A 14,244-nucleotide genomic window follows, 5' to 3' on the forward strand; every position below is an offset into this window, starting at 1 on the left:
ACTTGACCATGTCTGCATGCTTTTATGCATTGAGTTGCTGCCACGTGATTGGCTGACTAATGAGCAGGTGTACCTAATCCAGTGGCCTCTGAGTATTTATTTGCATACATTAGGAATTTGCTGTGGTGTGTTGGCCCAACATGTACCAAAGGCATTTCCTGTCAGTCACCTCAGGTACAGACACTCCTGCACCTAGTGTCACTTTCTGTACATACAAACAGCCTGTGTACATGAAGTTAATCTTGTGTGTTTAGGGCCTCTCTCACAGTCACTGCTGCATTCTGCTCTATAGTTTATAGTATATATTAATTGCGTATTTATGCTTATTGAGTTTTTATGCTGCATTGGGTCCTGAGTAACAACATCTCATTCCCCTTTACACCTGTGTGCTGAAGAACGACAATAAACAGTCTTCAGTGAAGTATAAACGAATGAGAACAACATTCAATAATTATAAGGAATAAAAATATATAAACAAAGTTAGAAGTATGGAAATGTAATGCAATGTGCATTAATAAATAAATACCATAGAACTTAGAAATCTATAGCACATGACAGGCTCTTCGGCCCTCAATGTTGTGCCTGCCAGGAAACCTACTCTAGAAACTGTCTAGAATTTCCCTAGCATTTTTCTGGGTTCCGTGTACCTATCTAAGAGGCTCTACCACCGTCACTGGTAGTGCATTCCACGCACCCACTACCCTCTCTCACTTACCCTTGACATCCCCTCGGTACCTATTTCTGTGCCCCCTCGTGTTAGCCATTTCAGCCCTGGGAAAAAGCCTCTGACTATCCACACGATCAATGCCTCTCATCATCTTATACACCTCTGTCAGGTCGCCTCTCATCATCTTATACTCCTCTGTCAGGTCGCCTCTCATCCTCCGTTGGTCCAAGGAGAATCAGAATCAGACTTTAATCGCCAAGTACCTGTGCACATACAAGGAATTTACTTCCGGCAGATGTTGTCTCTCTGCTCATAACGATAATAATTATAAATATAAATGAAAATATAGATTATACATACAGGTAGTGCAATCCAAGTAATAGCCGACAGTTAACCGGCAGTTAACTGTTCAGCAAAGTGACCGCAGTAGGGAAAAAACTTCTCCAGTGCCTATTAGTCTTAGTCTGGCGGGACCTGAAGCGCCTACCAGACGGAAGCAGTTCAAACAGTCCAAGTTCACTCACTTATCCTCATGAGGTGCGCTCTCACTGTAGTATACTAGCTTGCATTTACAATGTAAACAGCGTTTCCGAATATTTAGAGTGACAGGGTAATAGATCATCCACAAGCTTTACACAAGAAGTCCATTTTAGTACAAAATGGTCAAAGGTGTTGCTACATTGATGTAGTGATTAGGATTGTGCAGGTTGGCCTAAGAACCGAACGGTTGAAGGAAGTAGCTGTTCATAACCCTCGCCACGTGTGTACCTTCTGGCCGATAGTAGCACCGGGAAGAGAGCATGGTGGGGATATTTCTTGAGGGCGATTGACTGGACTTTGACAACTCACACTCAACTTACTTGTGCAAAGGAGAACATCACTCCTGTCACTACGCTGTTCTGACGCCTGAACAAACAAATGCCATTCTTATACAGAAATTCACTTGGTTGTATACGAACACTGATCCAACGGAAGCTTTGTGCGCTACTGAATCTCCTCATTTGCATATTTGACGTCATCGTCGTTAAATGCCGTGTCGTATGACGTGGGTGATCATGGTCTTTCCATGACCATGATTGTTCTTGACAAAATTTTCCACAGTAGTCTACCAAATGTCCTCCTTCTGGGCAGTGTCTTTACAAGACGGGTGACTCCAGCCATTACCAATACCCTTCAGAGATTGTCTGCCTGGTGTCAGTGGTCACATAACCAGGAGGTGCGATCTGCACCAGCTGCCCCATGGCTTCACGTGACCCTGATCGGGGGCTAAGCAGGTGCTGCACCTTGCCCAAGGGTGACCCGCAGGCTAGTGGAGGGAAGGAGCGCCTTCAACCTCCTTTGGTCGAGACTGGTCTCCACCCAGCCCATTTAGGTACCAATCATAATACATAATTCGGTTGCTATTGACCAATTACATCTACCCGTTAAAGACCAATAATACTCCAGAATTAGTAAAAATAACTGTCCAATAGTAAATGTTTCCGTAGATTCCTTTGTTTGCATCTTTATCTTGTCTGGGAATGTCAGTGACCTTGGATCCCAGGCTGAAACAGCAAGGCTTTGAAGGGTCACGTTCAGCCTGTCTGCACACTGCCTCTATCAGTTTATCATCTTGGCTGTCGCCTTCGTGAACTTGCACACACACAGAAGTGCCCGTGCTCTGTTCGGTTAGCACACCGATTTAACTCTTTCCTTGCCACGTGCTCCCGGTGGTGGGGGATGTGTGCTGGGCCGAGCCCATGTTAATGTTTTTCCACACATCCGAGCCCGCCACTTTCCATTCCTGTACAAAGGTGCTTTCGTACCAGTCAGGGGCAGCGTGGGAGCAGCGAGGAGATGGCATGCCCTGGATGGTGGGGATCTTTGATAATGGATGTCCGTGAGGGGATAAAAACAAAATCATTTCTGGATATCTGACGGTAAGGCCTAGTTCAGCAAACCATGAACATGACGCCGACGGGGAGGATCCGACAAGGAAGAGCAGCTCCCGTCATTCTGATTCTCCACACGGCAGGTGCTGGAGCCGGGAGGGAGGTCCCCATCAAAGCGATAAATGCTCTGTCAAATCGATTCGAAAACCGAGAGAATGAATCCTTGAGACCCGACGTAGACTGGGAGACCGTTTCGCTGAACACCTAGCTTGGTCCGCCAGAGAAAGCAGGATCTCCCAGTGGCCACACATTTTAATCACACGTCCCATTCCCATTCTGATATGTCTATCCATGGCCTCCTCTACTGTCAAGGTGAATCCACACTCAGGTTGGAGGAACACCACCTTATATACCGGCTGGGTAGCCTCCAACCTGACGGCATGAACATTGATTTCTCTAACTTCCGTTAATGCCCCTCCTCCCCTTCTTACCCCATCCCTGATATATTTAGGTTTTTTTTTGTTTTCCCCCTCCCTTTTTTTTCTCTGCCCATCACTCTGACTGTTCTCCATCTCCCTCTGGTGCTCCCCTCCCCCTTTTTTTCTCCCTAGGCCTCCCGTCCCATGATCCTTTCCCTTCTCCAGCTCTGTATCCCTTTTCCAATCACCTGTCTGACTCTCAGCTTCATCCCACCCCCTCTGGTCTTCTCCTATCATTTCGCGTTTTCCCCTCCCCTCCTACTTTCAAATCTCTTACTATCCCTCCTTTCAGTTAGTCCTGACGAAGGGTCTCGGCCCGAAACGTCGACAGCGCTTCTCCCTATAGATGCTGCCTGGCCTGCTGTGTTCCACCAGCATTTTGTGTGTGTGGAATGAATCCTTACTCGCCAAGAGATGCGACGGAGATCAGCTCCTATTCCCATTATAGAGGAGGTTGCGTAGCACCCACGCCGGGACCACCAGACTCAAAAACTTTCCTCAAGCAGTGAGGCTGATCACACCCCACACCACTATTTAACATTTCCTGTCAGTCACCTTGTGTGCAGACTCTCCTGTGCCCAGCGTCACTTTATGTGTACAAGCTAATATGTATTTTTATATATTGTGTTAATGTTACTGTGTTTTCTGTTGCATCAGGTTTGACAATAGACAATAGACATTAGGTGCAGGAGTAGGCCATTCGGCCCTTCTAGCCAGCACCGCCATTCACTGTGATCATGGCTGATCATACACAATCAGTACCCCGTTCCTGCCCTCTCCCCATATCCCTTGACCCTGCTATCTATAAGAGCTCCATCTAACTCTCTCTTGAATGCATCCCGAGACCTGACCTCCACTACCTTCTGGGGCAGAGCATTCCACATATCCACCACACTCTCGGTGAAAAAGTTTTTCCGCATCTCAGTTCTAAATGGCCTACCCCTTATTCTTAAACTGTGGCCTCTAGGGGTAACTGGGGTAACTATTATTCTGTTCTCCTTTACACGTGTACTGGAAATGACATTACATAACTTTGTGCCTTGATTGGGATCTCCCTAAATGTCAGGAATCACTCGAGTTGAGAAAAATGTCCTCCTAAGGGGTTGTCTATTGATGGATGCTCGGGTGGCTGTCGAGGCCCGTCCGGGATCCGCGCAGTCGGTGCAGTGTAAGCGGTGGCTGTGTTTGGAGTCTGGGTCTTTTCGGTCTCTCGCTTCACAGCCCCCTCAGGTGTACATATTGAGTGTTCAGATGTAATGTTGGATCTTTCCAGCCTGGAGTCTGTACTCAGGAGCAGGAATTGTCCTGCAGTCGAAACTCACTAACAATACCAATTACTGAGCTCGTCTCGTGCGTTAATTAGTTGATCTTGGACAATTGCGCGGCAGTTGACAGAAGTCGGAGTTAATTGATATCATAATAATCACCCTGGAGTCTTGATACAGTGTCCGTGTTCGGTCGGGAAGGAATGTTTGATTAAGCTGTTTTCCAAGTTGACTCGGGAGCTAAGGGTAGTTGTGAAACTTTATATCCAATGTCTGTTGTATACACATTGCAAATACAGAACCACCTGTCCTCAAATATACTCCCTATCCCGGGAGTCCCTCTGAAAACAGCGGCTCTAATTGGGCGGATCCTGTGCCCTCCCCCCATGGCCACCAGCGGGTCTTGCCTGCCTCTCCGGGGGCTCTATAAAGAGCCGGCGGGACTTGAGTCAGTCAAACATCACACCAAACAAGCGAAAGGACATCGGAGATAGGTGAGAGTGGGCTGAGGAAGGACTGGCTGGAGGTCCCTTGTGGGAGTATGGTGCGCCAGGCGTCCGGGGAGAGGAGCGGGGGCTGTTCTGTTCTCTCTTGTCCCATATGTAACTTGGTCAATTCTACCTATTCGGTGCGCGTTGAAGAGGGGTTACTTTAAAAGAGCCCCCCCCCCCTTTAATATTTAAAATAAAGTATTGTCACGTCCATTTTTTGTAGAAACTCTCTCCCCTCCACCCCGGCCCCCTGACGCATTTGTCGCGGTAAGGAATGGTGCTTGGGCCCGTTAGGCCCTGGGGGGTTCGCGGTGGACGCCTTCGTTCCCCGTACCCGGCTCGCCGAGGGAGGAAGGTCTCGTGGCTGTAGCCTTTTTAATTTGATAGGCCTACGTTGAGCCCAACGCATAATGGCAGCTCCTTCGAAACTGCCGGTATCGCTCTCTGCCACACTTCTGGGTTCATCAGATGCGTGGAGACGGGGAGCTAGCTCTCCATATCGTGCTGCCCTGATTTGCGTATCTAGATAGCAAGGACGGTGGACCCCGACTCGCGGAGGTCTTCACTCACTCATTTTGGCTCTGGACGTCTAAGGTATTGATAGGGTAGGAAGAGTCAAGCAGGACTGAAGGTCCATTAACCCAACCTTTCCCGATGTCAGAATCAGCACTGGCCTATATCGTGAAATATGTTGTTCATCCCAACCATCTCTCCCATCCTTTCCCATGAATGAGGCACTGGTTAGACAACAATTGGAGCGTTATGAGTGGTTTTGGACGCCTTTGCTAAGAAAGCACATGTTGGCACCCGAGAGGCCCCAGAGAAGGTTTACAAAACTGAAGGGGTAAATGTGTGAGGAGCTCTGGGCTGAACTGGCTAGAGTTCAGAAAAATTGTCGTTGAGTGTCATAGGATTGTCCACTCGTGGTGACTCTGTGAAAAGTGGGGGTGGGGGTGCTGCACCTCAATGAAACCTCTCGATAGTGAAAGCCTTTGACGGAGTGGACATGGAGAGGATGTTCAGGACCGAGGGGAACAGACTCAGAATAGAGAGATATCCCTTTAGAACGGAGATGAGGACGAATTTGTTTCATCAGGAGGAGGTGAATCTGTGGAATTCATTGCCCAGGATGTCTATGTTTAAAACGGAGGTTACTAGGTTCCTGATTCATCAGGGCACCAAAGAGAAGGCAGGAGAATTTGGTTGAGAGAGAAAATAAATCAGTCATGATCGAATGGCAGTGCAAAGTTGATGGGCTGAATGGCCTAATTCGGCTCCTAACTGCTTCTCTAAAGCTGAGTTTCCCTGGGGCATAGGGGGTGCAGGGAGGGGAGGTGAATACAGTCCCTCCTTGCTGTTTGCTTTGCCTCAGATGTTGAGTGTGATGAATGTCCTTCCATTCTGGACTTGGTTCTTGGAGTTTTCAATAAATCTTGGTCAAAGTCCCTAGCCCGCAACATGAAGGGTCCCCTGTTCACACACCCCAGTGTCGTGTGCTGTCCGCTGGCTGTAGTTCAGTGTTGTTTATTCATCGGAATGGCTTTGAACTTTGAATTGGACGAAAAGTTTTGTCTTTGGAGAAGAGCTGGTAATGTGGGGGTCTGCTGCTATGTTGTGCTTCTCTGCTGAGCTCCCTCCTCCCCAGTTTCCTGTATTCTTAGTTGCTCATTAGCAACAGTCTGATTCTTCAACCCGAATCAACTGTTTGGTACGGACGGGTCACTGCACAGGATGAGAAAAATCTGCAGAAAGTTGTAAACGCAGCCAGCTCCATCGTGGGCACTGGGCTCCCCAGCATCAAGGACACCTTCAAAAGGCAATGCCTCTAAAGGGTAGCATCCATCATTAAGGACCCCCATCACCCAGGACATCCCCTCTTTTCACTGCTGCTGTCAAGGAAGGGAGACAGGACCCTAAAGACACACGCTCAACATTTCAGAAACAGCTTCTTCCCTTCCACCATTAGATTTCTACATTTTACCCATGAGCATTATTTCACTTTTTTCTTTTTCTACTACTTAATTTGTATTATTGTAGTTTATAATTTTAATAATGTATTTGCAATGTATTGCTGCCACAAAACAACAAATTTCATGACATATTCCAGTGATATTAATTCTGACGTCTTGTCTGCTGACCCCTGTACAGTGGTGGGAGGTATCCTGACAGCCCGTTCTCACTGAGGGAATGTCTCAGAGACACGATCCGGTTTGTTTGCATTGACTATGGCTTTGGTGTGAGACCCAGGGGATTGCTTTTCACTTTATATTCTCTCATGCCCAACATCTGGTATGCCAACAGAATCCAAAACCAAACATAAGATTCCTTTATCCTCGAGATTCAGCTGATGCTGCAGGAATTCAGCAGGTCAGGCAGTATCTACAGAAAGGAAATAAACAGTTGACATTTTGGGCTGAGACCCTTCATCGGGACTGGAAGGAAAGGAGAAGAAGCCAGAATAAGAAGGGTGGGAGAAGGAGCGATATGCAATCTACTAGAAAAACGCAGCATCCGTGAGAGGAATAAACAATTAATGTTTCAGGCTGAGAACCTTCATCAGGATGCAATGAAGACCCCTTCTGTTTTTCCTCCTTCCTTTTCTGTCATGGTCTACTGTCCTCACCTATTAGATTTCTTCAGCCATTTACCTCTTCCACCTATCTCCTCCCAGCTTCTTACTTCCTCCCTTACCTGGTCTCACCTATCATCTGACAATGTGTACCCTTTCCCATTCTCCCCCCCCCACCTTATTCTGGCTTCTATCCCCCTTCCTTTCCAGTCCTGATGAAGGGTCTTGGCCTAAAATGTCAACTGTTTAATCACCTCCATTGATGCTGCCTGACCTGCTGATTTCCACCTATTCGTGTACCCACAGTGTGCCCAGGGAGTCCTGGCCCCAGGGATGTAAGTGGAGACAGGAAGGTTACAGAACATTGGTTAGCTCAGATAGTTAGAAGGTGGTACTGATAATGCCGAGGTTGAGGTTCGATCCCTGTATTGGCATTGGGTTCATTATTATCACGTGTACTAAGATACAGTAAATCTTCTTCAGCTGTCCATTGATTTTGATGTTGACCGAGGCCTGGGCAAGGTTGTATGGAAGACCGGCAGTTGCCCATGCGGCAAGTCTCCCGTCTCCACGTCACCAGTGTTGTCCAAGGGTAGGGCACTAGGCTAATATGGCTTGGCACCAGTGTCGTCGCAGAGCAATGTGTGGTTAAGTGCCTTGCTTAAGGACGCAACATGAGGCTTGAACCAGCGACCTTCAGATCACTGGACCAATGCCTTAGCCACTTGGCAAAGCACCAACCAGATATAGAAAAATGCTTGTCTTGTATCCGGTCTGTACAGATCAGTTCGTTACACAGCGCATTGAGGAAGAACAAGCTAACAGAATGCAGAATAAAGTGTAACAGCTACAGATAAAGTGCAGTGCAGTGATGAACAATCAGGTGCAAGGTCACAATGAGGTAGATTATGAAGTCAAGAATCTATTTTAGGGTGCCACGGTAGCATCGTGGTTATTATTACAAGCTCAAGGCACTGGCGTTCTAAGTTCAGCCCTGGTGACCTCTGAAAGGAGTTGTGCGTCCTCCCCATGGAATGAATGAGTGGGTTTCTCCAGGTGTTCTACTTTGCTCCCACAGTCTAAAGACATCCCAGTTAGTAGGTCAATTGGTCATTGGAAATCCTCTGTGATTAGACTAGGGTTGAATTGGGGGTTGCAGGCAGTGCAGCTTGGTGGGCTGGAAGAGCCTGTTCTGCACTTTATATCTAAGTAAATAAATTCCCTGTCCTTGGACCTCATTAAGTTACTCCTGTTGAACTTCCCTGCAGAACTGAGCTAAAATCAAGGATGAACGCAGCCGGACCAGGATACCCCATCGCCTCTCTGTACATCGGGGACCTGCACCAGGATGTAACGGAAGCCATGCTGTATGAGAAGTTCTCTCCTGCTGGACCCGTGATGTCCATCCGTGTGTGTCGGGACGTGGTCACCCGGCGCTCGCTGGGCTACGCCTACATCAACTTCCAGCAGCCGGCTGACGGTGAGTGTGGGGGCAGCCATGGTGGTAAGAGGCTGGGCGAGCAGATGGAGACCTGGGCCACTGATCTAGAGATGCAAATTTGAATCCACCTGGGGATTTAAATTAAAGAAATTAAGGATGCCTTTGACAGCCACACCCGTGAATCCATTGGCTTATTGTAAAAACCCAGCCACCCACTTAATGACTATCAGACATCAGAACAGAGTTAACCCTTCAAGTTAGCTCCACCATTTGATCATGGCTGATTTATTATCTCTCTCAATTCCATGCTCCTGCCTTTTCCCTGTAACCTTTGACACCCTGACTAATCAACCTCAGCTTTAAACATACCCAATGACTTGGCCTCCATAGCTGCCTGTGGAAACAGATTCACTGCCTTCTGGTTAAATAAATTTCTCCTCGCCTCTGTTCTAAAGGTATGCCCTTGTAGTCTGAGGCTGTTCTCTTTGCTTCTAAACTCCCCCACTACAGAAAACATCTTCTCCACATCTACTCTATCTTGGCCAAGGTTTCCCGACTGTTTTTTGCCATGGACTTCTGCCATTAGCCAAGGGGAGGCGTTATTCCATGGACCCCAAGCTGGAAACCCGATCTAGGCCTTTCAGTATTTGATAGGTTCAATGAGATTTCCCCCACCCTGACCCCCCCCCCATTCTTCTTAACTCTGAGTACAGACCCAAAGCCATCAAATGCTCCTTGTATGTAACCCTTTCATTTATGGATCATTCTCATTAACCTCCTCTGACTCTCTCCAAGGTCAGTGCATCCTTTCTTGCATATGGGGCCCAAAGGTGCTGTATGTCCCTTGGGGAAGGAATTGTATTCTGGCCCGGTTGTGACCCCCAAACCAACTGAGGAACAGAGTTATGAATGGCGGCCTTTTCTTTCTTTCTTTTTCAATCTTTTTATTAATTTTTATAAGAAAAACATAACATAGTATTATATTAAATAGGTTATGACTACATTAGACAGAATTAAATTAGTAACAAGATAACAATATCTTATTAAACTATCAGCAAAAAAAAGATCGTACAATAATCAATCTAATCTATATTGATTATACATGAAAAAGATTAAAAATAATCATCAAAAGAAAAAAAAAGTACAAAATACAAGAAAAAATATATATTTAAAGAAATAAAAAAAAACCTAAACTAACATGGGCAATAATAATAGTTTATATGTATATGGTAGTGTCAAAAACTCCAGAACTCCATACCAGAACAAGAATAAAAAGAGTAAAGGTCCGGAAGAAGCCAAATTAATTCATATGAAAGTGTCGAATGAGCGGTCCCCAAGTTTCTTGCGGCCTTTTCATCAATCACTCCCCAACCCTCCCTCAAATATCCCTGCAGATGACAGGGACCCCATTACTTGTGTGGTGTCCAGTGTGATCTACAGGAAGAAAATGCTGAAAACACTCAACGGGTCAGGCAGCATCTGCTGAGAGAGAGAGAGACAACATATCAGAATAGAGTGGCCATGGAGAAGATGTTTCCATTGGTGGGAAATCAAGGATCTGAGGGCACAGGGATGCCTCTTTAAAACTGAAATGAAAAGCTGGAGGAAGCAGCTATGGAGGGGAAATAACATTTTGGGCTGAGACCCTTCATCAGGACTGGAAAGGAAGGGGGCAGAAACCAGAATAAGGTGGGGCGGGGGGGGGGATAGGTGCAAGTGATAGGTGAGGGGGAAGGTAGTTGTGTTGGGAAGGGTGCACGAAGTAAGAAGCTGGGAGTTGAGAGGTGGGAAAGGTAAAGGGCTGACTAGAACAAATCTGTTGGGAGAGGGGAGTTCAGTGGAAGGAGGGGCACCAGAGGGAGGTGATGTGCAGGTGAGAAGGAGGGGCAAAAGGTGAGGTGTTTGTCGATTTCTCTAACCTCCAGTCATTTCTCCTCCTTTTCCTCTCCCCCTTAATGCAGACTCGATGGGTTGAATGGGTGAATTTTGTTCTTGTATCTTGTGGTCTCAGCAGTTAATGCTCAGAGTCCAGGATCCTTCCCGGGAGGCACCTGAATATTAACTGTCCTCTTTCCACAGATTCTGCCTGTCCTACTGGGTGCTTCCAGCATCACCTGCTCTTTGCGGTTTTAAAATAAAATTTCACGTGTGCTATCAGTAAAGGGAATCACTTGGTACTTTGTAAGGAAGTAGATTAATTTAATCTTGTCATACGTGCCGAGCTGCTTGCGTGACAGGGTGGAGATACGTCTCTGCAAAAGGAGGTGTAAGGCACTCCTTCCCTCCACTAGTCTGCAGGTCACCCTCGGGCAAGGTGTAGCACCTGCTCAGCCCCTGATCAGGGTCACGTGAAGCTGTGGGAGCAGGTGGTGGATGGTCGTACGAGCAGCCAGTGCAGATCACAACTACTGGCTATGTGACCACTGACGCCAGGCAGACAATCTCTGAAGGGTATTGATAACAGCTGGGGCCACCTGTCTTGTGAAGACACTGCCCAGAAGAAGCCAATAGAAAGCAGAAGGTGGTGGGTATATGAAATGAGCCCTTAGCAAATGCAAGGCATTTGGAGAAATCATGGACTGGGATTGTTAGCAGGATATGAACCAAAGGTGGGCAAATGAGACTAATCATCTTGGTTAGCATGTGCTTTCCCCCCCCCCCCCCATTCTTACTCCTGAGGCCTCCCGTCCCATGATCCTTTCCCTTCTCCAGCTCTGTACCCCTTTTGCCAATCACCTTTCCAGCTCTTAGCTTCATCCCACCCCCTCCGGTCTTCTCCTATCATTTTGCGTTTTCCCCTCCCTTCCCCTCCCCTCCTACTTTCAAATCTCTTACTATATTTCCTTTCGGTTAGTCCTGACGAAGGGTCTCGGCCCGAAACGTCGACAGTGCTTCTCCCTGTAGATGCTGCCTGGCCTGCTGTGTTCCACCAGCGTTTTGTGTGTGTTGTTGTTTGAATTTCCAGCATCTGCAGATTTCCTCATATGTGCAGGTTGGACTGAGTGGCCTGTTTGAGTCCAATAACTCTGCAATGTAGACCTCTGTGATAAGGTGCAGTGATGTGGTGTGGGTTATGCGTACCCTGGTGCTGGGTCAGTGTTACTCTGTGGGAGCACTACCTCTCTGCTCTCTCCCTCCAGCTGAACGTGCTCTGGACACCATGAATTTCGAGGTCATTAAGGGGCGCCCCATCCGCATCATGTGGTCTCAACGCGATCCGTCCCTGCGCAAATCGGGAGTGGGAAACATCTTCATCAAGAACCTGGATGAATCCATTGATAACAAGGCGTTGTATGACACATTCTCTGCGTTTGGGAACATTCTATCCTGCAAGGTGAGACCATGGTTGGTGGGTCAGTTACAACTTCAGAATCAGGTTTCATATCCCTGCAGTATGTTAAGGAATTTGTTGTTTTGCAGCAGCAGTACTTTGCAATATGCCAATATGATTCTGAGGCCTCCATCAGTCAGGGTTGACCATATATGTTACCTCTAGCTGTTCAGATACGCAAGCCTGGGCAGTACTAACGGAGAGCAAGTTGTCCACGCATCAGGCTCCCCCTCTCCACACAGCTGACGAATCCAGAGGAATGGCAGAGACCCATACAGTTTGGCACCAACAGCACTACAGGAGTTTTCAGTCAGCAATGGACTCGACATCGGACTGCCTTAGAGACTCCCGCTCTAGATTTTAGCCCTTGGGGTTTACACCCAAGCCCTTCCCCGTGGCTGGGTACAGCCACAAGGCAGCACAAGTTTGAGATCAGAGTTTTCCTTCTCGATGAGCAGCCAACCACAGCTGACAAACCCCGTTTCCCCGAAACAACTAGTGTTAAGCACCAGTAACCCCCTTCTGCCCCTTCTCCTGTCAGGAGAAACCGTTCCACTGGGCTTAGCAGCTAAGCCACACGTGAAGGCCAGGAGCTGGACAGTGGTCAGAGGCTGTTTGAGACGCACGCCATTGGGAGCATTATTAGGTAGTGAGAGCTTGTCCACAGCAACTCCCCTGTCTATGACAGCCTTAAGGAACCATGTTAATTACAATAATGTGTATATCTGTGTGTCTGTCATATCCAACAATGACAGGAGACTTCTGTGGGAGAATTTTTAAAGTGGAAAAGCCGTTGCACTGGGCCAGTTCCACTCTCTCGACTTCAGCAGTCCAGGTCCAGTGGTACGAGCAGTCGTCACAAACTGGGGTCGTCCTTGGTTGCAGTGGGTGACCGTATCATGATCTGTGCCTTGCCATGTCCTTCACTCTCCACAAAGTGTTGCAGATCTGCCGTCCCAGCTATTGTAAATCTCATCCGCCCACTCCACCGGTGCATGCTAGGACCTGACCAGGGTATGAGTCCCTCTGGCTAAGCCTGCCTGTGTGGCTGCTTTCCGATGCAAACCGCTACATGAAGCCACAGGTGAGAGCTGAGTGTCCGATGGGGACCAGAGGTGAGTGAGCCGTCCCAGATGGGCACGTTAAGCTCGTGTACACCTTGTACACTCCACCCCACACGTGTAGTATGAAATAGTGAGGTAGTGTTTACGAAGCATTGTGAAATTTGATGACTGAGTGGAAGAAGCTGTTCCTGAAATGCTGAGTGTGTGTCTTCAGGAGAATGGGTTAATGCACTCAGTCTTTCTCCCAAGTTTGAGGAATCAAGAGGGAACAGGTTTAAGGTGGGAACAAATTTAATAAACTTGAGTGGCAACTAAAAGTGGTATTGATGTGGCATGAGATGCCAGAGTGTGTTTGAGGCAGGTACAATAAGTCTAGATAACAGCTGAACAGGTACATGGATTGGAAAGATTTGCAAGGAAAAACCTAATCATTTGTCAGTCCTGAAGCAGGGTTGCTACTCGAAATATCAACTGTTTATTCCCCCACCCTAGATGCTGCCTGACCTACTGAGCTCCTCCAGCACTGTGTGAGTGTGTGTGTGTACACATACGCGGATTTCCAGCATCTGCAGAATCTCTTGTGTCCTTTGTTTGATGGTGAAGAGGGTTCCCAATCATGCTGACAGTCTCAGAGGCACTATCTTTCTTTTCTGGTGGACGTGGGAAATGGCTGGGTTGCCACTTGACAGGGTGGATGAGACTGAAATGTTCAGTTCAGATGGTGCTGAGTCACAATGTCCATTGATGTCGCGGCTCACAGGTTTTTGGGGGGGGGGGTTTGTAGGAATGTTGGGGGCAGTATGGGTGTCATGGGGATGAGGGAGAACTGGAGATCAGGAGCAGTAAACAAAAAGTCAGGTATGAGTCATTGATACACAACCACTTGAAGGACAGGCCACCCCTGCCCACCAGTCCTTGCTCTGGACTTCCAGACTCACAGACACTGGGTATTCAACATCATGAGGATCCCCATAACCCAGGACATGCCCTCTTCTCGTTGCTGCCATCGGGGAGAGGGTACAGGAGCCTGAAGGCACAAACTCATTGACTGAGGAACAGCTTCTCT

The 14,244-nt window shown here is 47.7% G+C and overlaps 1 protein-coding gene across 3 annotated transcripts in view; it reads left to right on the plus strand.

Annotated features, from left to right (window-relative positions):
- The first annotated feature begins 7,017 nt into the window (after positions 1-7,017).
- The window catches only part of LOC132399996 (embryonic polyadenylate-binding protein-like), a 75,613-nt gene continuing 68,386 nt past the window's right edge, over positions 7,018-14,244 (plus strand). For all 3 annotated transcript variants that reach the window (XM_059981023.1, XM_059981024.1, XM_059981025.1), the window contains exons 1-2: positions 7,018-8,822; positions 11,924-12,117. In XM_059981023.1, the coding sequence (XP_059837006.1) occupies positions 8,630-8,822; positions 11,924-12,117 (387 nt within the window). In that variant the 5' untranslated portion in view covers positions 7,018-8,629. The remainder of the gene's footprint in view (positions 8,823-11,923; positions 12,118-14,244) is intronic.

The sequence above is a fragment of the Hypanus sabinus genome, chromosome 9, assembly GCF_030144855.1.
Source record: "Hypanus sabinus isolate sHypSab1 chromosome 9, sHypSab1.hap1, whole genome shotgun sequence".
Classification (NCBI taxonomy): Eukaryota; Metazoa; Chordata; class Chondrichthyes; order Myliobatiformes; family Dasyatidae; genus Hypanus; species Hypanus sabinus.